The sequence below is a fragment of the Hemiscyllium ocellatum genome, chromosome X, assembly GCF_020745735.1.
Source record: "Hemiscyllium ocellatum isolate sHemOce1 chromosome X, sHemOce1.pat.X.cur, whole genome shotgun sequence".
Taxonomy (NCBI): Eukaryota; Metazoa; Chordata; class Chondrichthyes; order Orectolobiformes; family Hemiscylliidae; genus Hemiscyllium; species Hemiscyllium ocellatum.
The window spans coordinates 12,899,605-12,926,650 of record NC_083453.1 but is presented as its reverse complement, the minus strand read 5'-3'; the positions used below and the strand labels follow the sequence as shown (position 1 = coordinate 12,926,650).

Here is a 27,046-nt window from a genome sequence, read left to right as displayed (position 1 = left end):
CTTGAATAAGCTCCACATTTCAATTGTGTCCATCCCCTGCATTTTCTTCCCCATTCTATGCATCCTAATTGCATCATAATTGCTTTTTCCTCAGCCATAACTCTTGCCCTGCAGTATATACCTATCCCCTTCCAACACTAAAGTAAACAACTGAATTGTGGTCACTATCACTAATAGATTATGGGTTCTAAGGCAGGTAGTGTCTTTCTGAATGACCCATTCAATTGACAGCTTTTTGATTGGTTTCAGGGAAACATCAGTCTGGATGCTTCTCTCTGTCCTCTCAAGATGCGGGGGGCGGGGGGGGGAGCGACTCCAATCGATAAAAGAAGTTAGGTGATCTTGGGCAGCCATCCTTTCCATCCTATATGTACAGTTTTGAAATGTAAAATAAGTTTCAAGTCCAGAATAGGACTGAGCATGACAGTATTCTATATTACATCAGGGTTAAGTTCATCCACTGCAAAAAACAAATTAGTCATTTAAATGGAATGTCTTTTCGGCTTAATAGCAGCATGCTGTTAGTGGCAAATGAACACTCATAATACTTCGCATGTTTCTCAGACATTTGAGATACCTTGCCACTCCAGAATAATCAGAGATATACTGGCACTTTTCAGGACTGAAAGTGATGGCTTTAGACGCATACACAGTGAAACAACCTCCAAATTCTTACTGACCCAAAACCTCCAACCTCTGACACTGACCAAGCAGAAAACTCTGCGTTTAACTGGATACTTAAAAACTTCAACTTCTGACTCAGCATTCAGAAGAACTGTCTGGGTGCAGGAATCAGGCAGAGAGCAATGAAAAGAATCAAAGCAGCTGGCACATCCTCTCTGTATGGCACTAGCTGCTTACTAGAAGGCAAATTTAGATGTTTAGAGTGAACATAAGTGAATGGATGCGCATCTGTGTGGATGAATGACTGGACGATAGGTGGGTTGAGTGGATAGGTGGCTTGAAGGGAGAGCTAGGTAGAGGGGCAAGTGAGTTGGACTGTTAATGCTGCAGGAGGGGAAAATGTTGGCAAGAAATATAAATGACAATGCTTACAAGTACTGAGTAAGTTGGTCCAAATTTGTGTGCATGTTGAAAGAATAAATTTCTCCCAAATGGATCAGCTTTTCCAGGGCTTCATAGATGAAGATTATGCAGATGAGAGAAGCAAATGCTTCCTCAGTGAAACGAGTTATATAACAAACAAGAGAGCTTGCATCAGTGGCAACAAGCAAGATACACAGGAAAGATGTCCAAAGTCCAATATTCGCTCTCAAGGACAGGTAGGATAAATTGTAGTCCCTACAAAAAGGAAAGAGATAATCCAATTAAAAGAAATGCAAAATTAAGTCAAATAAGAGGAACATTCTGAATTCTAATGGTCATCTAGACATCAATGTCAGTTTACTAACTCAAGCTGTGCTAATCTTTCCTGCTGAAGAAGTGCATACAAAGCAAATATGGTAGCTTTGCTAGAATAGGGGAGTGGGAGAAGATGCATTTAAGTTGGGCAGACAACATAGTACAAATGCCTACAAAGTTTTTAGATCTGCAGTTTCAAACATTTATGTTAGGGTAGCAAATCTGTCAAGTCAGAGTGGGGCTCAACAGGTTTTGCTCTAATATGATGAATGCTAATACATATTCTATCTTGCAGAAACTGATATATCTTACCAGTTTCCTTGTTTTAGGACTGAATGTTTCAGGATATTTTGTATTGGAGGTGAAATATCAGTAATGAGGAGTGGAGCACTTTGTGATCTCTTCTTTGGAACCCAATCAAATACTTCTATGGCAAGGGTGAAATTTGCATTCAAGGCACCCTAATGTCTCAAAATAGGCTCTTACTTCAGCAGTCATCCTTAGGATTCTCCTATTGATTTTCCTTATTTCATGTTAAGAACTATGAACTGGAACTCAGCTCAGATGGGATCCTTCTAGTCAACACGGAGATTGTCATCTCCTCGGCCTAAGGTGAATTTGTATCTAGGTAGTCTTATAAGATTTGGACCGAAGGTTGGTGCCCATCATAATTAGTCAGACCTAACTAGGAAAGATGCTGAGGCATCTGCACTCTGAACAGTAATTAGTATAGCCTGTTAATGATTTACACAAGGTACTTAAGACATCACTATCTTCATCGGAGGCTAAGCAAGAAGTCCTTCCCATATGACCTCTGATATCACATGAGGTGAGGTTACTCCCATTCCAAACCTTTCAAAACTTCTCATACTATACCTCTTAAGTCTTTGTCCCAATTATTTTGCTGATATTCATTTTTGTAATCATATTTGAATACTACCTCATCTATTCCACACTCTTCCCATATCATTGACTATATCTCCACTAGAATAAAAATGTTAACTTGTGTTTCAGGTTTGTTGTCTAATCTTGAAGCAACCCTTTCGAATTTTTCTTCTTCATAATTCCCTATCTTATGTCAAATTTGGTCCATTGTTTTGTTTAAATCTTCATGGCAGAAAAAAGTCTTCTAAATTCAATTCTTCATATCTAAAGTTATTAGCTGTATCTGTTTCCTTCTTTAAACTTTTTTTTCAGTAAAGGAATTTCTTTCTTGTTTCTGACTCTCTCTGACTTTTTTTTATTCTTTTTTACAGTGGGCTTGTTCTGCATTGAAATTCTTTAATCATTTTAAAAGTTTTACTTAACTTCTGAAAGATCAACCTTTTTCTCTGCGCTTCCAGCAGTATTTTAAATGGTCATCTTTATAAGAATTGTATTCTAAACTGGAATATGTCTCGCTCACCTGTTTCTGCTGGGATTTAAATTTTGGGTAACCATTTAGCTTGAGTATTCTGCATCACTTCCTAAACTTTTTTTCTTTTTTCATTAAGCCTGTGTATGTTCTATAACTAATCCTTAAACTTCAGCTCATTGGCTGAAACCTCGCATCAGGTCCTTCTGGTAAGAAAAGATTTTGTGCTTCTCTCTTCAAGTGTATTGTTAGTTCTTCTTGGTGGGGGAGAAAATGACAGAACCTATTTTAAGTTGGCTCCGCTACAGCAGGTGGTGGAACTTGCTAGGTAATAAATCTATAATTGAAGCTATTCTCAGTAATAGTGCTCATGAGACTCTTATCAATTGTTACAAAAGCTCATCTGCTTCACCTAATGTCCTTATTGTGAAAGAAATCTGCCACCTTTATTGAATTTAGCTAACATGTGACTCCAAATCCAAATGCAGTCTACTCAAATGGCTTAACAAGTCACTCAGTTTCAAAGGCATTTAGGGATAAGCAACAAAGTCTGGTCTTGCCAGCAACATGTCCAAGTTGTGAATGAAAATAAATCACAACCCCCATATAATCTCCATGTCAACCCATGCTGCTATGGCACTTTAAAGCTCCTATTCCCTCCACCAGCAAGCATGGATCTTTGCTAATTTGTTTTTGTACACCCCCCCTCCACCATGGCCCTCGATTAGCGTTCCTTCTGATTTTCTTTCTGATGCATGGACCTCTGAAATCTGTGCGTGACAGCAACTTCTGGAACTTTAAGTCACTGCTGTGATTGGTGTGCTGACACTGATCCCCATGCATGGAACTTTAGATCAGTACAGTTTAGAGGGAATGTTGCCCTTGATAGTCCTTATGCCAACCTATGCTCTAGTACCCAAACTTATGGTCTTTTATAGCCCCTCTGCCAATTTATGCCCTCTACCCATATGGGTCTTTATATACTCTATGCCAATAGCGCCAATTCATGCATAATCTCCACTCCACCACCCTTTGCCATTACACTTATGCAAACTCACCCAGTATTCAACATGGGGACACCTCAGGATACACACTGAGACAAGATAAAATAAAACTTTTAAGCATGTTTTGAGAATTCACTGTTTAAGAAAAAATATTCATTGATAAACACCCATTCACTATGCTTATCTTCCTTTCATCTCTTAGGAAAACAAATATTTGAATTCATAATCCTCCCTCAAATGGTCTATAATCACTTACAGCTATCAATCAAACTATGAACCAAGAGACCCCGGCTATGATAATGTAAACTAAGTCATGCAGTGCTAATCCTGTAATGATAGCCCTCTCACTTACTAAAATATTTAAAAATATTTTAAAGTGGTAGGAACCTTTAAATGCCTTGACAGCTTAACAGCTCTGTTATCAGTTCCTGGTTGCAGCTCAAATGTGTTTATGGACTGTTTACATATATCTGTTTCAACTATTCACAATCCCAAAGGGTACCTGACCTCCCTCAAAAGTGTCCTGCAACCATATTCAAAAAGGTATCTTACCTCTTCAAAAGGCTACACTATTAATTCAAGCAACTCTGCATAGTTTAGACCAAGCCTAATCTGCATGCCATCTTTTCCAGTCCTGGCTGATGAAAAGCATATATGACTGGAGGCAGCTGCTGTTTTATATTGCTGCCATGAACCTCATATACAATATGGAATCTCTCCATACTCTCTTTGCCCCTGCAAAAATGTTAACTGCCATGTTGAAAGGCAGAGCTTTGAGAGCCACTTTCACAATGACAGGAAAGCTCTCCATATCATAAAAGTTCAGCCTATGTATTGATGAGTACAATGTGGAGAACTAATGGGAAAGGCACAGAGTGTGACAATATAATGAAACCAAATATATACAGGTAAAATGACAAGAGCTGAAGCATGGTTGTATCTGCTAATAATTATGTTTCTGCACGTAGTTGGCTTAACAAGTTTTCCTTCCAACACTAAAAATTACAACAAAACTTTGAAAAACAATCTGAAGTGTACAGAAGAAAAATGTGGTGTTCAAATTGTTTGATTAATTTAAACAGATTATTGATGTCAGGATTTGTTTCTTTGGGCCAAAGCTTTTCAAAATGAAGTTTTAGGCTCTGGAATTTTGAGGTTTGTAAGACCATCCAATTTCTGTTCTATTCCATATTGAGAGCTGGCTTAGTGGCACGCTATTTTATTGAATGTTTCTACACAAAAATATGTTCAACAATGTGAGTACAGTTTTGATTTGGGTAGCTGGTGTGGTCTTTCAGATATTGGCACATGTGGATGTTCTAATATTTGAAGGGGTCTCTTGGAACTTGTCAATGGTTACATAGGCTTTTTCACTCAGGAATACTGGTTGAAGTAATATGCACCCTGCAGTGCTTTGCAGCTTTATAAATGCCTCCAAACAGTAACTTACTTGCAGAATTTGAATAAAATCTTTTCAAACACCAGCACAGGACCTGTACTGCCCAGAATAGTAAGAGGTTGGCCAGCAAAGAGAGAGTATGCTATTCCTGTCATGGAAGCCCCAAACAGAGACTCAATTGCACTCTGAAAAAGATGAAAAATATATGTAACCATGACCGAAACAAATAAATTCATTGAAGGAATTAGGACAAGTCAAAAATACTGTAAGTCCAAACTGACATACTGGGCTTTATAAATACCTGGATGCATACATCATATACACAAGAAAATTATACTACCTTTTCACTAGTTTGCCCCAGTTACAGCATTGTATCCAGTTCTGGGCATTGTACTGTAGGAGGTTGTCAAAACTTTGGAGATGGTGCAAAGGATATTTACTAGAGCAGTACCCAATATTTGGTAACTCAGTTATGTGGAGAGGTTAAAGTATATGGGAGCAGAGAAGGTTGAAGGGAGATTTAATAGAGGCATTCAAAATTCTGAGGGTGATTTGATAGAATAAATAAGGAAAAAACTTTCAGAAGGATTAGTAACCAAAGAAAACATAATTAAGATGACAGGCAAGACATAAGATACAGGAAGGCAGTGAAGAAAATAGATTTTAAGAAAGTTATAACCTGCAATGATTTGAAAGATGGTGGAAGCAGACTTAATAGTAACTTTTTCCAGAGGGGATTGAACATGCACAGTGGAACTACATGTTGGGGTCCAAAAAGTGAAGTAATCATATAGGTGAATTATGTTAATAAGATAACTTTTTTATTTTTTCCTATTTTTAACTAGCAAAATGACAATTTAACTACAGATTTACCTCTTTTGGGAACCATGAGGCACCCATGCAAAAAGTGAATTATGGTATTTGAATCACATGATAATTGACTTCCATTGTACTTGAAAATAAGAAATTTGCAAGGCTATGGAAAGAAAGTGAGAGAAACTAATTAGACAGCTCTTTTAAAGTCTGTGCAGATTTGATGGGGTGAATGACCTCTTTCTATTCAGTAAGATTTGAGGACTGGTTATAAAGAGATTATTGTACAAGTAGGATATAACCAAGCACCCATTTTTTAAAAAAAACAATATCTGACAGTCAGCTAGTTGCTGCACAAGATCACAAGAGATGGTAGCAGAAACAAGGTCCCCAAGCAGAAAATAAGATGCTGTTTTTCCAGCTTTCGCTGAACTCTGCTGGAGCACTGCAGCACACCTGAGACAGAGATATTGGTCAGGGAACAGGGTGGTATGTTAAAGTGGCAGACGACTGGAAGCGCAGGGTCTTGTTTGAGGGCAGAACATAGATGTTCTGTGAAGCGGTCACCCAGTCTATGCTTCATTTCTCCAATGTAGAGGAGACCACGTTGTAAGCAGTGAATGCAGTAGACTAGACTGTGAGAAGTGCAGGTAAAGCGCTGCTTCACCTGGAAGGTATGTTTCGATACTGAGGGGGAGGAGTTAAATGGGCAGGTATTACACCTTCGGCAGTTGCAGAGGAAGGTACCATGGGTCATGTTGGGAGTGAAGGAAGAGTGGACCGGGGTGTCCTGGAGGAACAATTCCTGCAGAAGGTGGACAAGGGAAGGGAGGGGAATATGTATGTCTGGTGGTGACATCACGCTGGAGATGGTAGAAATGGCAGCTAATAATCTTCTGGATGCTCTTGGGATGGTAGGTGAGGACAAGGGGAATGCTATCGCTGTTGCAGGAGGGAAGAGAGGGAGTGAGGGCTGAAGTTCGGGAGATGGGTTAGACTGAGATGAGGGTTCTGAAAACAATGGTGCCGGTGAATCATCGGTTGAAGAAGAAGATGGACGTTTTGGAGGCTCCCTTTTCAAAGATGCACCAATCCACAGTTCCACTTAACCCTCCTGCTCATTTGACATGCTAACAAGAACCTTTTTCTTTTCTTTTCAGGCATCAAGGTCCACAAGATGCAACAACTCAGGGACACCTATGGCCCTTTGGATACTTCCTTCCATCCCTTTCCCTTTGACTCCATCCCCTCTGCCAAACCCACCTCCTGTTGCAGATTCACTATTCCTCCTAACCTGTTCAATGATCCTGAACGTTCTACTCAGCAAAGGTCTCAGTTTTATCCCTCTGCATCCCCACCTTAATGAACTTCGGGCATGACATGATGTTGAACTCTTCTTCTGTCGTTTTTGCCACTGTGCCCATTTCTTTGGGCAAGAGACCTCTCCTTGTCCCACGGACCCCTTGACCCACCTCCAACACTCTCCCTCCACCTGGACCCTTCTTTCTGGTCTTTTACCAGAGGTAGATGGTAAAGGTTCATCTTGGAGTGCAGTTACTAGTGGTGTTCCGCAAGGATTTGTTTTGGGACCACTGCTGTTTGTCATTTTTATAAATGACCTGGAGGAGGGGCTAGAGGGTTGGGTGAGCAAGTTTGCAGATGATACGAAAGTCGGTGGAGTTGTTGACAGTGAGGAAGGATGTGGCAAATGGAGTTCAATGTAGGTAAGTGTGAAGTGATTTACTTTGGTACGAGTAACAAGAAGATGGGGTACTGGGCTAATGGTCGGATACTTGGTCGTGTGGATGAGCAGAGGGATCTTGGTGTCCATGTACACAGATCTCTGAAAGTTGCCACCCAGGTAAATAGTGCTGTGAAGAAGGCATATAGCATACTGGCTTTTATTGGTAGAGGAATTGAGTTCCGGTGTCCTGAGGTCACGTTGCAGTTGTATAAGACTCTGGTGTGGCCGCATCTGGAGTATTGTGTGCAGTTTTGGTCGCCATACTGTAGGAAGGATGTGGAGGCACTGGAACGGGTGCAGAGAAGGTTTACCAGGATGTTGCCTGGTATGGTAGGAAGATCGTATGAGGAAAGGCTGAGGCACTTGGGGCTGTTTTCATTGGAGAAAAGAAGGTTTAGGGGTGACGTGATAGAGGTGTACAAGATGATTAGGGGTTTAGATAGGGTTGACAATGAGAACCTTTTTCCACGTATGGAGTCAGCTATTACGAGGGGGCATAGCTTTAAATTAAGGGGAGGTAGGTATAGGACAGATGTTAAGGGTAGATTCTTTACTCAGCGAGTCGTGAGTTCATGGAATGCCCTGCCAGTAGCAGTGGTGGGCTCTCCCTCTTTATGGTCATTTAAACGGGCATTGGATAGGCATATGGAGGATAGTGGGCTAGTGTAGGTTAGAGGTGCTTGGGTCGGCGCAATATCAAGGGCCAAAGGGCCTGTACTGCGCTGTATTTTTCTATGTTCTATGTTCTACCTGCATTTAACCTGTTCGCTGAGAACTGTTGACGCAACATTAATCGCCTCAATTTCTCTGCCCTCCTCACCCAATCCAACCTATCTCCCTCCGAACTGACTGGACTCTGTGCGCTTAGATCCAACCCTGACCTCCTCTGATCTCCCCTGAACCATGACACCACTATGAAACATCAGGCCATTGTATCATCAATGGTTACTAATGTCATTTCATCTGGTGATTTCACCCCCACCCCCCCCCCACCAACCCCTCCACCCCCTGCCTCCAAGCTGATTAGTTCCCCAGCCCCACATAGCTCACTTCGACTTCCTTCTGAAAAGTCACAAATAGGACTGCTTGGTCAGACCCATTGTTTCAGCCTGCTCCTGCCCCACAGAACTCATCACTTCCTATTTGACTCAGTCTTTTCTCCCTTGGTTCAGTCCCTGCCCATGTACATCCGTGATTCCTCTGACACTTTATGCCAGTTTCAGAATTTCCTGTTTGCAGGCTCCAGCTGCCTTCTCTTTACCATGGACATGCAATGCCTTTTACACATCCATCCCCCACCAAGGTGGTCTCAAGGCTCTCTGCTTCTTCATGGAACAAAGGCCTGAACCGTCCCCACTCACCACCACCCTCCTCTTTTAATTCCTCTCATTTCCTTCAGGTCAGAGGGGTGGCCATGGGTACCGACTTGGACCCCAGTTATGCCTGTCTCTCTGTGGGGGTATGTGGAACATTCATTATTCCAGTCCTACCCATAACTCTTTCTCCAATATATCGATGATATCATTGGTGCTGCTTCTCTCCCTCGTCTGGAATTGGAAAAGTTTATTGATTTCGCTTCCAATTTCCACTCCGCCCTCACTTTCACCTGGTCTATCTCTGACTCCTCCCTTCCCTTCCTTAACATCTTTGTTTCTATTTCTGGGGATAGACTGGCCATTAATATCCACCATAAGTCCGCCGACTCCCACAGTTATCTGGACTTTCCATCCTCGCACTCTGCTTTCTGTAAAGAATCCATTCCATTCGCCCAGTTCCTCCATCTCCATCACATATGTTCCGATGATGCCAACTTTGACAAGGGAGGCTCTGAAATGTCCACCTTTTCCCTCAATTGAGGATTCCCCAGCACCACTGTGTTGATAGAGCTCTCAACTGTGTCTGACCCATCTCCCTAACTTCCACCTCATCCCCTCTTCTCCCTCCCGCAACAGTGATAAGGTTCTCCTTGTCCTTACCTACCATCCCCACCAACATCCACACCCAGAGGACCATTAGTTGCCATTTCCATCACCTCTAGTAAGATGTCACCATCAGATGCACATATTCCTCTCCCCTCCCTTGTTGGCCTTCCGCAGGGAGCGTTCCCTCCGGGACACCATGGTCCACTCTTCCTTCACTCCGAACAACCCCCCCCCCCCCCGCCCCCCATCCCACACCACCCCCCAAAGCACTATGGCACTTTCCCTGCAACTGCTGAAGGTGTAAACCTGCCCATTTACCTCTTCCGTCCTCCGCATCCAAGGACCCAAACACACCTTCCAAGTGAAACAGCACTTAACCTGTACTTCACACAATCTCATCTACTGCATTTGCAGTTCACAAAGTAATCTTCTCTACATTTGGAAAACAAAGCATAGCCTGGGTGACCGCTTCACAGAACATCTACATTCTGTCCTGCAAAAAAGACTGAGCTTCCAGTTGCCTGCCACTTCAACACACCACCCTATTCCCTGGTCAATACCTCTGTCTCAGGTGTGCTGCAGTGTTCTGGTAAGCTCAGCATAAGCTGGAAGAACAACCTCATTTTTTGCTTGGGGACACTGCAGCCCTCTGGACTCAATATAATATTGAGTTCAATAATTTTAGGGCTTGAACTCCCCCATGTCCTAACCCCCTACCACACACACCAGGCCTTGTTATCACACAATGTACAAGACTATCTCTTGTTAGTCACTAACAGTCTCCATTAACAGTTGTTCACTTTTCTAGCCAGATCGTTGTGCACTCTTTTATCTATCCAACTGTTCTCTCTCTATGGGCTCTATCCCCACCTATCATTTACTCATTACCCCCTCCCCTCACACCTTCTGCACATACACTGAAAATTTCCTAGCTACCATAAGTTCTGTGGAAGGGTGACCAGACACAAAACATTAACTCTAATTTCTCTTCACAGATGCTGCCAGACCTGCTGAACTTTTCCAGCAATTTCTGTTTTTGCTTCCCATTTGTTACTGTAACTGAATAAGTCAAACTTCATTGTTAATCTAGATTGTAGCAGGGCTTTAGAGATTGTATTTTATTATTCCACTGATTTTTCTGTGGAACTGTGGAAGCAATAAACCAGTGACCTCAATCTTTGTCTTAACTTTTATAAGCTTTCCTCGTTTCTTGTAATGACGTGCACAGTCTCAGAATTTGACAAGTTGCTTAGAGTTTAAGAATTTCAAGAATGACATTTCAAGAATATGATCATTGGTTAAACAATACATAGCAGCACTGCTAATGCACATCATTACTTTGAATTAATTCAAGTCTCATAATCACTGTTAGTAATACATTTAGCATTCGCGTGCATAGAATCATAGAATAGCTACTGTACAGGAGGCCATTCAGTCCATTGTGTATCTGCCAGATTTTTGCAAGAACATAGTTATTCCTATCATTCTTGGCCAATCCCCCACCACAACCTTTTACTCAGCTCTACAACATTTACTTTTTAGGTGCATATCCAATTCTCTTTTGAAAGCCTCAATTGAATCTGCCTCCACCATACTCACAGGCAGTGCATTTCAGATTCTGGACACGTTTTTAAAATTCATTCGCAGGAGGAGGGCTAGGTAGCGTTTATTGCACGTTCCTATTTGCCCAGAGGGCAATTGAGAATCAACCATATTGCTGTGGGTCTGGAGTCGCATATCGGCTAGACCAGGTGAGGATGGTAGTTTCATTCCCTGAAGGACATTAGTGAACCAGATGGGCTTTTCTGACAATTGCCAAGGGATTCATGGTCATTATTATATTCTTAATTCTAGATTTTTATTTGAGTTGAAATTCCACTACCTACCATGGCAGGATTTGAACCCAGGTCCCCACAACATTTTCTGGATCTCTGTGTTAACAATCCAGCAATAATACCACTTAGCCATCACCTCCCTGATGTAGAGTCAAACAACATGGCCAAAGACACTTTGGTCCAACTAGTTCACACCGACCATGCCCCCAAATTAAGCTAGTCCCACCTGCCTGTGTTTGCCCTATATTCCTCTAAAATTTTCCTATTCATGTACTTATCTGAATATCTTTTAAATGTTGTAACTCTATCTGCATCCGCCACTTCCTCTGGCAGTTCATTCCACACACTAACTATGCCCTGTGCAAAAAAAGCTGCCACCTCGTGTCCTTTGTAAGTCTTTCTCTTCTCACCTTAAAAATATACTCTCTAATTTTGAACTCCACTCCCCCCCCCAAACCCCCCCCAGGGAAAAGACCCTTGTCATTCACCCTATCTGTACCCCTCATGATTTTAGAAATCACGGTAAGCTCACCCCTCAACCTCCTATGCTCCAATGTAAAAGTTCCCAACCTAGGTTTTTCCTCATGTCACCACTGTTTCTTTAGACAATCCCCTTAAACTGGCGTCCTCTGGTTCTTGGTTCTTGACTCTTCCACCAATGGGAACAGTTTTTCTGTATCTAGTCTGTGTAGACCACAGTGCCCCCCTCCCCCCCACCCCTCACCATGATTTTGAAAACCTCTACCAAATCTCCTCTCAACCATCTTCTAGAACAACCCCAACTTCTCCAATCTATTCACAAAACTCAAATTGGGAAGACAACAGCTTAATGGTATCATCACTGGACTGTTAATGCAGAGATCCAGATAATGTTCTGGGATCCCGGGTTTGAATCCTCAAATTTGAATTCAATAAGAAAATCTGGAAATAAGAGTCTAATGATTGTTGGAAAAGCCCATCTGGTTCACTAATGTCTTTTAGGGAAGGAAAGTGCTGTCTTTACCTGGTCTGGCCTACATGTGACTCCCAACCCACAGCAATGTGGTCGACTCTTAACTGTTCTCTGGGCAATTAGGGATGGACATCTAATGCTGGCCTAGCCATTGACATCCTAAGCCTGTTAATGAATTAAATAAAACAGATTCACATACATCTTTTTTGTACCCCTCTCTACAGCTTTCAAATTCTCCTAAAAATGAGATCATAACATGCCATGATATCTCAGATGAGGCCAAAGCAGTGTTTTTTAAAAGTCATTTATAAATATTATAAAGAACTGAAGACACGAAATGAGAGAAATCCATTTAGCTACATCTCTCTACCTGCCACATATACATTCTTCACAGAGTTCCGTCAATGTGGAAACAGGCCATTTGGCCCAACAAGTCCACACTGACCCACCAAACAGCATCCCACCCAGACCCATTCCCCTACCCTATTACTCTACATTTACCCCTGACTAATATACCTAGCCTACACATCCCAGAACGCTATGGGGCAATTTCCCATGGCCAATTCACCTAACCTGCACATTTTTGGACAATGGGATGAAACCAGAGCATCCAGAGGAAACCCATGCAGACACTGGGATAATGTGCAAACTCCACACTGTCAGTTACCTGAGGCTGGAATCAAACCTTGGTCCCTGGCGCTGTGAGGCAATAGTGCTCACCACTCAGCCATCTTTGTAGAAGGTTTTTTTTTACTGGTTGGATGGATTGCACGTCCATAAGAGACTCTCTACAACTTTTCTATCAGTCTACTTGGATAGAAAGAAAACCAAACAGGTTCAATTGTCAGTGCATAATTCTTCATGCCTGATTTTCCTTTCTGTGCTCTGCCCAGACAATGCATTATATCCAGTGTACAAAGACATTGCAGATGACACATTTAATGATCTAGTGACAAGTTCAACATATAATCAAGATTTCTTTTTTAAAATCACACTAAACACTTGTACAGATGTTGCTTTTTCTTAAGTAATCACTGTTGTTGAAAGTTCTCCAATTATTTACACATCTCAAATTTGCAAAAGTTGAATTTCCATATGTCGACTTAAAAAATGAAAACAAGTCCTCTTGTGTGTTGCCTGAGGCATTATTATTTTTCTGTAAAATATGAGCAATCTAAATGCACCAATATCCTCAATGATCTTACTATGCGTCCTTCTGTTGCTTCACCCAACAGGCCACCAAATGTAATTACAGGAGACATGCAGGCGCAGTACAGGAACAAGAAGGATGCCACACACTGTAAACTGAAGGCATCCCTAAAATCACTCCAGAAACAGGGCATCTTCCGTTTGACATCAAGGATCAAGCCTCCAAATAGCCTGGTAGAAAGGAAATAATTCACTTTAAATAAAAAATTTCCACCAATTCATTGCCTATTTAGTACTTATTTATTTCATACTTTAAGCAATTTATAACAACTCAAACAGATAAGATTAAATTGTTTCACAAAATGTTTGTTTCAAATCCAACCCAATGTCGACAGTTTGATAATACTCAACATCAGAAACTTAATATTGCCAACTGCAACGGCTCTCAATGCGACAAAATGTAAAAGGGAACTTAGGCCTCAAATAAAATTGGACGTTTGTGGAAATTTGAAATTAGATTGATGTTACTAAAGTGAGCAGAAATGATGAAAATAATGCTAGATATCTAGAGCAATCAAGTCAGCAGAGTTCTAATGAACAGCTCCAGCTATTATTAATATAGTGCCAGTATAATAAATCAATACGCTGTTTTCCAGTTTTCAAAAGGCAATGTTTGAAGACCATACTTTGTATTTTTTTAATTCATTTGTGGGATGTGGATGTCACTGGCTGGGCCAGCATTTATTGCCCTTGAGAAGGTGGTGGTGAGCTGTCGTCTTGAACCGCTGCAGTCCACCCATTGTGGATTGACACCCAATGCCATTAGGGAGGGAATTCCAGGATTTTGGCTCAGTAACAGTGAAGAAACGGTGATATATTTCCAAGTCAGGATGGTGAGTGGTGTTCCAATGTAACTGCTGCACTTGTCCTTCCAGATGGAAATGATCATGGGCTTGGAAAGTGCTGTCTAAGGATCTTTGATAAATTTCTGCAGCATATCTTGTAGATGGTACACATTGCTGCTACTGGGTGTCGGTGGTAGAGGGTGTAGATGCTTGTGGATGCGATGTCAATCAAGTTGGCTGTTTTTTTTTTCTGGATGGTGTCAAGCTTCTTGAGTACTGTTGGAGCTGCATACATCCAGGCAAGAGGGGATTATTCCATCACACTCCTGACTTCTGCTTGTAAATGGTGGACAGGCTTTGGGGAGACAGGAGGTGAGTTATCTACTGCAGTATTCCAAATCTCTGACTTGTTATTGTAGCTACTGTGTTTATGTGGCAAGTCCATTTGAATTTCTAATCAATGGTAACCCTAAGGATGTTGAGAGTGGGGAATTCAGTGATGGTTACATAATTAAATGTCAAAGGATAGTGGTAAGATTGTCTCTTGTTGAAGATGGTCATTACATGGCATTTGTGTGGAATGAATGTTAGTTGCCACTTATCAGCTCAACACTGGATATTGTCCAGATCTTGTTGCATTTCAACATGGACACTTCAGTGTTTGAGCAGTCATGAATGGTGCTGAACATTGTGCAGTCATCAATGAACATCCCCATGTCTGAGCTGATGATGGAGGTATGGTCATTGATGAAGCAGTTGAAGATGGTTGGGCCTAGGACACTGCACTGAAGAACTCCTGCAGAGATGTCCTGGAACTGAGATGATTGACCTTCAACAAACATAACTATATTCCCATGTGCCAGGTATGGCTCCAATAAGTGGAGATTTGGCCTCCTGATACCTGTTGATTCCAGTTTTGCAAGGGTTTCTTCATGCCACACTCGGTCAAATGCAGCCTTGATGTCAAGGGCTGTCACTTTCATCTCCCCTCTGGAATTCAGCTCTTTTGTCCATGTTTGAACCAAGGCTGTAATGAGTCAGGATCTGAGTGGCCCTGGCAGAACCCAAACTGAGCATCACTGAGCAGGTCATGTCTTTGCAAATGCTGCTTGATAGCAATGTTGATGACACCTTCCATCACTTTACTAATGATCGAGAGAAGACTGATGGGGCAGTAATTGGTTGGATTGGATATGTACTGCTTTTTATGCATAGGACATACTTGGGCAATTTTCCACATTGTTGGATAGATAGTGTTGTAACTGTACTGGAACAGCTTGGCTAGGGGAGTGGCAAGTTCTGGAGCACAGGTCTTCAGTACTATTGCTGGAATGTTGTCAAGGCCCGTAGCCTTTGCTTTGAACGGTTTCTTAATTTCATGCGGAGTGAATCAAATTAGCTGAAAACTGGTATCTGTAACGTTGAGGACCACTGGAGGAGGCTCAGATGGATCATCCACTGGGCACTTTTGGCTGAAGATTGCTGCTAATGCTTCATGACCTTTTACACTCCTGTTTTGGGCTCTTCCATCATTGACGATGGGGATATTTGTGGAGCCTCCTACTCCAGTCAGGTGTTTAATTGTCCATTCATGACTGAATGTGGCAAGACTGCAGAGCTTAAACCATAAGATATAGGAGCAGCAGTAAGGCCATTCAGCCCATCGAGTCTGCACTGCCATTCAATCATAGGTGATAAGTTTCTCAATCCCATTCTCCCACTTTCTCCCTGTAACCTTTGATCCCCTTGATACTCAAGAACCTATCGATCTCAGTCTTAAATATACACAATGACTTGGCCTCCACAGCCTTATATGGTAATGAATTCCATAGATTCACCACTCTCTGGCTGAAGAAGTTTCTCCTTGTCTCCATTCTGAAAGGTCTTCCCTTTACTCTGAGGCTGTGCCCTTGGGTCCTAGTCTCTCCTACCAATGGAAACATCTTCCCAACATCCACTCTGTCCAGGCCATTCAATATTTTTTATGTTTCAATTAGATCCCTCCTCATCCTTCTAAACTTCGAGTATAGACCCAGAGTCCTCAAACGTACCTCATATGTTAAGCTTCACATTCCTGCGACCATTCTCATGAACCTCCTCTGAACAAACTCCATGGCCAATACATCCTTCCTGAGATATGAGGCCCCAAACTGCACATAGAACTCCAAATGTCATCTGACCAGATCCTTATAGAACCTCAGAAAGACATCCCTGCTTTTATATTCAAGTACTCTCAAAACAAATGCCATCATTGCATTTGCCTTCCTAAATACTGACTCAACCTGCACGTATGCTTCGATAGAATCCTGGACTAGAACTTCCAAGTCTCTCTGTACTTCAGATATCTTAATTTTCTCCCCATTTAGAAAGTAGTCCATGCCTCTATTCTTCCTACCAAAGTGCATGATCTCACACTTTCCCATATTGTACTCTGTCACTTCTTTGCCAACTCTCCTAACCTGTCCAAATCTTTCTGCAGCCTTCCTGCCTCCTCAATACTAACTGTCCCTTGACCTATGTTCGTATTGTCTGCAACCTTAGCCAGAATGCCCTCAGTTCCTTCATCTGGATCATTAATGTATAAAGTGAAAAGTTGTTGTCCCAACACTGAGCTTTGCGGTACACTACTTGTCACCGGCTGCCAGCCTGAGAAGGACCCTTTTATCTCTGCTTTCTGCCAGACTGCCATGCTTCTATCCATGCCAGCAGCTTGCCTCTAACACCATGGCCCTTTACCTTAGTCAGCAGCCTCCTGTGCGACGCCTTGTCAAAGACCTTCTTGAAGTCCAGGTAGATAACATCCATTGGCTCTCCTTGGTCTAACCTGCTCGTTACTGCTTAAAAAAGTTCTAGCAGATTTGTCAGGCATGACCTCTCCTTGATGAAACCATGCTGACTTTGCCCTAGTTTACCATACACTTCCAAGTATTCAGAAATCTCATCTTTCACAATGGACTCCAGGATCTTACCCACGACCAAGTTTAGGCTAATCAGTCTGAAATTTATATACCTGTTGTCTTTCACTGTGTCTCACACCTGCACACTCACATCATGGGTGCTGAGGAAAATATAAGCATTAGTGCAGTAAGGCGGTAGTGTGGGGTAAAAAAAGATACAAACAGGGGACTATGTTCGGGCCCGGTGTCCCTGGAGAAGGAGCACGCGGTGTCTACCAACACTCGCGCGCTGTTCAGGGAGAGGTGGGTACCACAGGAAGTGGAGTGTCTTATTTCCCCCTGCGACTCTATTTTGATTTAATCCCTACCCTGCCCCCTTCACTTTTTTATTACATTTAGGCATTGCCCTTTGTTGAGAAGGGTTCTGCTTGTCACTGGCCACTCGGGTGTTTCTTTTCTTCCTGGTGGTGGAATATGAATAAAGTTTTCTGCACTCATTGTTTCTTCACTGTGTCCTACACCTACACACACAAGAAATGGGTGCTGGGCTAAATAAGCATTGTTGCTGTTATGTGTTAGTGTGGGAATTTATATTAAAAGAACAGAAAAAAAAAATTCACAGAGGATCCTCAGTTCCGGTGACTAACACAGAGTTGGCTGGCCACTCAGCCAGTATATTGTGGGGCAAAAGCAAGAAAAAAATAAAAAATATATATAAACAGGGGACCCTTTTTGGTTTTCTTAAGGATCTTCTTTTCTGGTTTTGGTTGCACTTCAGCCATATGCTCCTGATCTTTGGGCACCCAGTGCAGAGGGGAGAGGGCAGGTCAGAGGATCAGTGAGTCTGCTCCTGGGCCTGACCAGGCTGGCCATTAACAGGTCTAGGCAGCAGGCCGTGGAGGGGGTCATTACAGCCAACTCCCTTCCACTCTTCTGTGGTAATGGTCGGGCCTGGGGTTATTGGGTGCTGGGTTAAGAATTCAGTGTTTTGCATTGTTGTATGCTGTTTTCGGCTACACTGAGTTGTGTAGACTGTTTTCTCCTGTGCCTGGGTGTGGGCAATGTGTGAAGTGTTTGAAATTGTCCACTGTGGGCTTTTGCCTGCTGTAAACTTTGCGCTTAGGCACTGAAACGGACTCTTTTATGGACTTTAGTCATTGTGGTACCTTTTAAAAAGACGTAGTGTATTTGTTCTGTGAGATTTAGGGCATCTTATGGTCGCGTCCCTACTTCTCTTGTGAATTATAATTGTTGTTGTATTATGTATAGCTTTGATTAAGAAAAGTACAAACGGGGGATTTCAAATCTCCTCTGTCCAGGGGACTGACTCCGAGCTGGTTGGGCCACATGTAAATAAAGGGTGACTTGGTGACGGATACCGGCCTCTCTGCAGTTACTTCAGAGGAGAAACAACTCTTCCAATTCAATATTAAAGTGTTTATGGTTTACAGATCATTTTCAGAAATGCTGTGATTAAGATATGGAAGTGGCCTGGCATTTAAACAGCTTTAAAAATGTGTGCGAAATTTTCAAGCCAGGAGAAGAACTTAAATAGCTATGCAAAAATCAATGAGAAAATTTTCTCAGACATTTATCTTATTATTTAAACAAATTTTAAAAAATAACTACTTTGCGATGGCCCTGGATATAGCTAGAAATAATTGAATATGCTCTTGATCATTGCAACATACCCTGAAATGAATTTAGAGGTTAAATGTAATGTAATAACTGAAGCTGTGGGTCTTGTACAGTTGGATTAAGGTGGCTACATCTGGTATGGGCACAAAGTATTGGCATTACATTTAATATAATCAAAAATTCTGTATTCTAATATTTACACACAGTGAAAATGTATTTCTGATGCAACTTCACATTGCTAGAGATCAAAATTGTTAAAGATAGTTTTATGTTTTAAATGGTCCTCTCAGTTCCCACCAAGTCTTTTTCTATGTTGGGGCAGGGGAAGAAAGAAATTTGAAGAATAGCTGAACATCCTGATGGTGGAATGTTTGCATGCATGAGAGCTGGGATTTAAATCTCAGCAGACAAAACCTACAGCAAATATCACATCTATACATTGACTACAGATATGTCATTTGGCTGAAATCTAAAAATTTCCAAAAATAAAAAGGAAAGAGAATGACTAGAGATTGACAGGTTACATTACAAATAAGATATCCAATCATTTAAGCATGTTCATTAAACTGTAACTGACCTTCCTGTGCGCTGCAGTTCAGGACCACTGTGTCCCACTTGTGGCTCAGGTTCAACATGGCAAGCATTACCGTTTGGGATGCCAGGCTGTTTCCGTTTCTCCTATTGTACATAACAGAAGTATGAGTTAGACTGATAGCACAGTGAATCACTTCCACATCATGTCTGGTGACTATACGTATGTAGATGATCAATGCAGGCACTCTCCACAGCTTCAAAGTGGTTGAACAGAACCTTGAACAGTCAAGGGTGGTATAGTGGTAACATTGGGTGATTTGGTAGCACCAGCAAACCAAAGGCTCAAGCTTATATTCGAGGGATCTGGTTTCAAATCCCACTAAAGTATCTGGTGGAATTCAAATTCAGTTATTAAAATATGAAATTGAAACATTGACTGGGATTTTCTATTTTTGAGTTAGTGATTGCGAGTGATGCTTCTTTCACCAACAATAAACTCTACCAAATCAAGTGCCGGTCAAGCACCTGGTCATTTAAGCGGGCATTGGATAAGCATATGGAGGTTATTGGGCTAGTGTAGGTTAGGTAGACTTTGGTCAGCGCAACATCGAGGGCCGAAGGGCCTGTACTGCGCTGTATTTTTCTATGTTCTATGTTCTAAGTAGTCACTGAGGAGACCTCTCAGTGCATTACTTCCTGGGACAGCAACATCCGAGCCAATGTTAGCAGCACTATCACTTCAGGGAGGCCAGGATGCTGACTGCAGTGTTATGTCTGATCCCTGGGCGAGAGTTCCCAGTTCATTATGCTCCCTGGCTCCCTGGCGATAAACTGGCTCCCTTTCTTTATTCAAACCCTCCCTTGGTTGGTCACAACAAGATTCATTTTAAAACGATCCCTTCCCACACAGATAAATTTTCCCAGCCCAAATGTAGCTTCATTTTAAAAGGAGCCAATTTAATCAATTTAAACAAATAGTAAGCTTATTAGTTACTAAAATGCAAAATAAATTAATAATACATGACCCACATATTAGAAATGAGACAAGACTGAAAAGTTAAAAAGGAATACAAGTAGTTCTTCTATAATGCGATGGTTGTGTTCTTGTGCAACACAGCGTTATAGAAAAATTGCGCTTTAGAAACAGTGTTTAAGGTGTTGACGATTTAATCGCATTACAGCAAACACACATTTGAAAAGTTCACATTTTAGAAACGTACCCAATTCATCAATCTCATTACAGAGAATTCACGTTAACGAATCTCGTTATAGCAGAATGACCTATAGATGAAACTGTTTTTTGTTTTGTGATGAATTAGTTGTGAAATGTTGCAGCTGTTAAGTTGGCTGTTTCTGGTAGCGCTGACTTTGGCAGCTGGACAGTTGTTTGGAGGTTCCTGGTTATGAAGCTGACCGAAAGGAGTTTATCCAATTTCCTTGAACTGTGAGAAGAGTCATATCAAACTTGAAACATTAACTCTGTTTCTCTCTCCAGATCTTGCCACGCCTGCCAAGTTTCTCAAGCATTTTCTGTTTTATTCCTTTTATATTGCCTGTCCTGCCTTGCTCTCAACAATCAGATCAACTTTATTTACTTCATCTGCACTTGCAAGAGTGTCGAGTGAAAATTCTAAACTGTGTCCCTATACATACAACTTTAAGACAGTGAAACCTGAACCACAAATTAGCACAATAGCACACAAGCTCTCTTGCGCACAAGGACCATGTTCTTAACCCTCTTTCTTGTGCATTCCTGGAAGAATGAAATATAAACATGTCTTTTGACCAGAACTCCCTTTCTTTCAATTCACAATGCCCATAGTTTGGGACAAAACCCGCAAATGATCACACGTCAGATTTTTAAATGGTATCTTTTCCTTTGAAATGTTGTTTGACATTCCCTTGACACTCTTCAGGTGCAACATTCTATGATTCCTCTGGGGACTCAGTGTGATCCACAAAAGGATTTTTGACAACCACTGAACTTACATCCTTGGCCATTTTTTTGGTTTGTATGTCTTCCTTTAAAAAAAAACATGCCGTCCTTAAAATTTCAATACACAGGAACCTTGATTATCCGAATGAGATGAGCGGGCACTATTTCATTTAGATAATCGATTATTTGGATAATTGATTTTACCTTAAACAAGGGAAGCCATACTGATCAAGCGCTGTGCTCTACCAGAGAATTTGTTTAAATCTATAACTTTAATGAATCTGTCATTTAAACAAACTAATCCTTGCAGTCTGCAAATTACAGGTTAAACTGAGAAGGGCTCAGCATCACATAAACACTGTATTTCAAATCCCAGCATCAAACAAGATCCTGAACAGCTTCTACAATCGCAAGAGCATTTGTCAGTTTCCGGAAACTCAGTCTCGCAATAGAAAGACAGAAACACTGCCTTGTGCAAGCATTTATGTTCACGACCATTTTGTTTTTAATGAACGGCCCGGTATACCCCGTGCTGTAAAACACTTACTTTTGCAAAGGGCTGTGTAACAACCCTTACCTAAAAAATATCCAGTCGCTGATGCTTGAGCTGCTTGTGTTTCGTTGTTTTTGCCAGCGTTTTCACTGGTTTACAAAATTATGAGGGGCATGGATAGGATAAATAGACAAAGTCTTTTCCCTGGGGTCAGGGAGTCCAGAACTAGAGGGCATAGGTTTAGGGCGAGAGGGGAAAGATATAAAAGAGACCTAAGGGGCAACTTTTTCACACAGAGGGTGGTGCGTGTATGGAATGAGCTGCCAGAGGACATGGTGGAGGCTGGTACAATTGCAACATTTAAGAGGCATTTGGATGGGTATATGAATAGGAAGGGTTTGGAGGGATATGGACCGGGTGCTGGCAGGTGGGACTAGATTGGGTTGGGATATCTGGTCGGCATGGATGGGTTGGACCGAAGGGTCTGTTTCCATGATGTACATCTCTATGACTCTATGTTCTTCAGTACAGGTAAATCAAATACACTTACCTCTTTGATGTAATGTTTTTGTGGGATCTTGAAATCTTCTCTGGATAATCCGAAATTCAGATAATCGATATTTGGATAATCGAGGTTCCTCAGTATATCCTAAGTAATTTGGGGTTCTGATTCATTTACGTGACACTCCCCCCCCACCAAGTGATGAATGAAATGACAGCAATTTTGATTTCATTACAAAAGGAGGAATATGGTTAAATATAAACAACGATACATTCTCACAGACATTAATCCTCTCAGCCTTGATCAACATTATTTTCTCAGTTCTAACTGGGTCCCTTCAAGTTCTAGTCAGGACGTCCACAATGACATTTGATTTCCTGGCAATGTGATTAATTTTTAAGGTGATAAAATGGAGGAACAAAATCCAAACAGAATAACTTGGTGTTTTAGATCTTAAACATTTTCAAAAAAAGTTAACGACTTGCGGTCAATAGAGACTGATCTCTCTGGACCCAGTTTGGGCATAAATCTCAAAGTATCTGATAGTCAGTAATGAACCTAGGGTTTCCATCTCCACTGTGAAGTACAGTCTCTGATATTTGCAGTTTTCTGTAGACGTACTTGATAAGCTTCTCTCTTTCAGGTTCATCCTCCTGAAGGAGAACACCCTCTATCCTGATGTCACTTGCATCGATGGCTACCTTAAATGCTTGTTTAAAGTTTGGAGCTGCAAGCACAGGCTAGTTTGTTGAAATGGCATTAAGATTTTCAAAATCAGCTTGGCATTTCTTAATTCATACTACTTTGCTATTTTTGTAATAGATCTGTCCCCGGCATGACTACTCTCAGACCATACAATATAAGAGCAGGATGAGGCCATTTGGCTCATTGAGTCTGCTCTGCCATTTGATCATGGCTGGTATATTTCTCAACACCATAACTCTTGATCCCCTTACCAATCAGAACCTATCTATATCTGTCTTAAATATACTCAATGACCTGGTCTCCACAATCTTCGGTGGCAATGAGTTCCACAGATTCACCACTATCTGGCTGAAGAAATCCTTCTTCATATCAGTTCTAAAGAGTCATCCCTTTACTATGAAGCTATACCCTTGGGTTCTAATCTCTCCTACTAGTGGAAACATCTTCATGTCCACTCTATCTAGACTTTTCAGTATCCTTATGTTTGAGTGAAATTCCTCTTTCATCCTTCTAAACTCTGTCAAGTACAGGCCCAGAGTCCTCAAACGCTCCTCATATGATAAGCACCTCATTCCCGGGATCTTACTTGGAAACTTCCTCTGGACCTGACCAAGGTCAGCATATCCTCCTGAGGTATGGGCCCAAAACTGCTCACAATGTTCCAAATGTAGTCTGTCCAGAGCCTTATACAGCCTCAGCAGTACATCCCTGTTCTTGTTTTCCAGCCCTTTTGAAATGAATTACATTACATTTGCCTTCCTAACTGCCAACTGAACCTGCATGTTAACTTTAAGAGAATCCTGAATTAGGACTCCCAAGTCCTTTTGTGCTTCAGATTTCTGAAGCCTTTTGACATTTAGAAAATAGTCCACACCTTTGTTCTTAATACCAGAGTGCATAGCCTCACACTTTCCCACATTGTATTCCATCTGCTTCTTCTTTGCCCATTCTCTGAGCCTGCCTCAGACCTTCTGCAGCCTCCCTGCCTCCTCAAAACTACCTCTCCCTCCAATTATCTTTGTGTCACCTGCAAACTTAGCAACAACGCCTTTAGTTTTTTCATCCAGCTCATTAATATATAACGTGAATAGTTGTGGTCCCAACACTGACCCCTGTGGAACTGCACTAGGATTCACTGGCTGCTAGCTTGAAAAAGATCCCTTTCTGCCCACACTCTGCCTTCTGTCAGCCAGCCAATTCTCTATCCATGTCAGTTCCTTGCTCTTAACACTATGGGCTTATATCCTATTTAGCAGCCTTTGTGCAGCCTTGTCAAAGGCCTTCTAGAAATCAAATAGGTACATCCACCTGTTCTCCTTTGTCTAACATGCTTGTTAGAACCTCAAAGAATTCTAACAGATTTGTCAGGTATGACCACCTCCCCCCCTTGATGAAGCCATGCTGACTTAGCCATATTATGCCATGCACTTGATATCTCATCCTTGATAACAGACTCTAAAGTTTTAGCAACGACCATGGTCAGGCTAACTAGCCTATAATTTCCCATCTTCTGTCTCCCTTCTTAAACAGGATGTTACATTAACCACTTTCCAGTCCTCTGGTACTATGACTCCAGTGATTCCCGAAAGTTTACCACCAATGCCTCCACAATCTCCCTAGCTATCTCCTTCTGAATTCTGGGGCAGAGTCTTTCTAGTCCAAGTGATTTATTTACCTTCAGACCTTTCAGCTTCCCCAGCACCTTCTCCTTAGTAATGGTCACCACTGCTCTGCCCCTGTCTCTCTTGAAGTTCTGGTATGCTACTGGTGTCTTCCACTGTAAATACTGATGCAAAATATCTATTAAGTTCGTTTGCCATTTCTTTGTTCCCCATTAATATTCTCCAGCCTTATTTTCCTCTTGCTTACTTTTCATATGTTAAAAAAACTTTCAATCTTCTTTTATAAGACTAGCTAGGTCTCATATTTCATCTTCTCCCCCATTATTGCTTTTATCGTTATCCTTTGTAGATTTTAAAGGCTTCCAAAACCTTTGGCTTCCCACTAATCTTCACCACATTGTATGCTTTTTCCTTTTGCTTTTATGCTGTCCTTGACTTCCCTTGTCAGCTATGATTGCCTTGTCCTTCTCTTAGTATGCGTCTTCTTCCTTGGGATGAATTTCTGCTATGCCTCCTGAATTGCTCCCAGAAACTCCTGCCATTGCTGTTCCACTGTCTCTTCCCTGCTAGGCTCACCTTCCAATGACGTCTGTCATGTCTCTGCGGTTACCTTTACTCAATTGTAATACAGTTACATCTGATTCCAGCTTCTCCCTCTCAAACTGCAGGATGAATTTTATCATGGTCAATGCCCCTTAGGTGTTCCTTCACCTTTAGCTCCCTAATCAAACCTGCCTCATTACACATCACCAAATCCAGAATTGCCTGTTCCCTAATGGGCTGTACCATAAACTGCTCCAACTTCTGGACAAACGTTTGGTAGAACCTGCATATTCTTAAGAATCTTAAGATTTCCTGCTTGTTGTGGTAATGAGGAACTGTGCTGCTACTTCTATCTTTGTGGCCCTGGGCTGTACTTGTCCTCAACTCACTATGTGTCCGTGATAGGTCACCTTGATCCGAGCAAACTCCTTGTGAGATTGATCATGAGGTCAACTAAGTACATTTTCCAGAAGAGGGATTCCAGTTGGTCGAAGTACATTTCTCAGGTGTCACCGTGCAATAAGTCATCTGGGTACACTACAAAATTAGATAAACCTGCCACTATCTGGGTCATTAGCCTTTGAAAGGTGATTGGGATTTTGCCAGTACAAATGGCAAGACCTGACACTTGCAGAAACCATCTGGAGTAATTAAGGCAGAGATTTTCTTTGTGCGAATAGTCAAGGGAACTTGTCGGTACCCCTTGAATAAATGCATCTTGGTAATGTAGGCTACTTTATCTATCCTTTCTGTGCAATCTTCCAGCCAGCGTATTGGGTATGTGTTGGCTCTGAATACTGCATTAATTTTCAGTAGTCAATGCAGGACCTTGGATAGCCATCCAGCTTGGGCACAAGTACAACTGAGGAGCTCAAGCTACTGCAGCTATACTCCATTAGTTGGTGCTCCAGTATGTTGTTAATCTCCTCTGGGCCAGTTTTTCTGGGTCTAACCAACAGTAATGTTAATTTTTGGGAGAGACTTTTCCCACATCCACATCACGTAGAGCTAGAGTGGTGCAGCCTGACTTGTCTCTCCATTAAGCCAAGTTAGGTCTGCTTACTTCTCTGCACTTAGGTGAGCATAAAAGGACTCTAAGTTTGCTCGTATTTTGTATTGGTAACCAAATAGTAGTGGGTTAAATATGGACCCACCTCTCCCTCTAATTCATCCTTGCCATTACTTTCATCCTCTAGGTTGATGGCAATGGGATGGACACCTACGTGTCTCCTTCTTGGCAGTGGTATTGTTTTTTCATTATCTGGGGTTATTTTCACATATTACAACCACAATTACATGGAAAATTCACATTTACCTGAGCTTCTCAACTACTCTATATGGGCCATTGAACCAGACCTTCAAGAGTTCACTTGCTGTTGGTAGGTGCACCAACACAGCATCCTGGCTAAAAGGTTTAGGTTTTTCAGTTTCTTCATGTCATTCCCTTTCTCTTCAGATTCTTTTGCTCCCTTTATTTCCTGTTTCTCTCTTGTTCCAGTCAGTTTCCTTTCTCTCCTTCTTTTTGGTTTCTCCTCTATCTTGTTCACTTTCATTTCTTCTCTTTCTCCTATTCCCCATCTTCTCCCCTTCTCACATTCTCTTTCTCCACACTCTCCCTCTCATGTTCTCTTTTTCTGCTTTCTTAATTTCTGTTATGCCAAGAACGATGTAGGTCTCTCCTGATGTTATCCTACCCAATTATGTGTCCTACTGCTGCTTTCTCCACCACTTCTTGGGTGGAGAAATTCCTATTCTAGGGATCAGGAATGTTGACTGTGAGTTTCGTATCAGGTCATT

The 27,046-nt window shown here is 41.7% G+C and overlaps 1 protein-coding gene across 1 annotated transcript in view; it reads right to left on the bottom strand.

The window, feature by feature from the left end:
* The window catches only part of LOC132805749 (electroneutral sodium bicarbonate exchanger 1-like), a 341,616-nt gene that overhangs the window by 90,078 nt on the left and 224,492 nt on the right, over window positions 1-27,046 (bottom strand). Inside the window, exons 10-13 of the mRNA XM_060820976.1 lie at window positions 19,492-19,592; window positions 13,591-13,765; window positions 5,171-5,304; window positions 1,057-1,302 (exon numbers count right to left, since the gene is read on the bottom strand). Of these exons, the coding sequence (XP_060676959.1) occupies window positions 1,057-1,302; window positions 5,171-5,304; window positions 13,591-13,765; window positions 19,492-19,592 (656 nt within the window). The remainder of the gene's footprint in view (window positions 1-1,056; window positions 1,303-5,170; window positions 5,305-13,590; window positions 13,766-19,491; window positions 19,593-27,046) is intronic.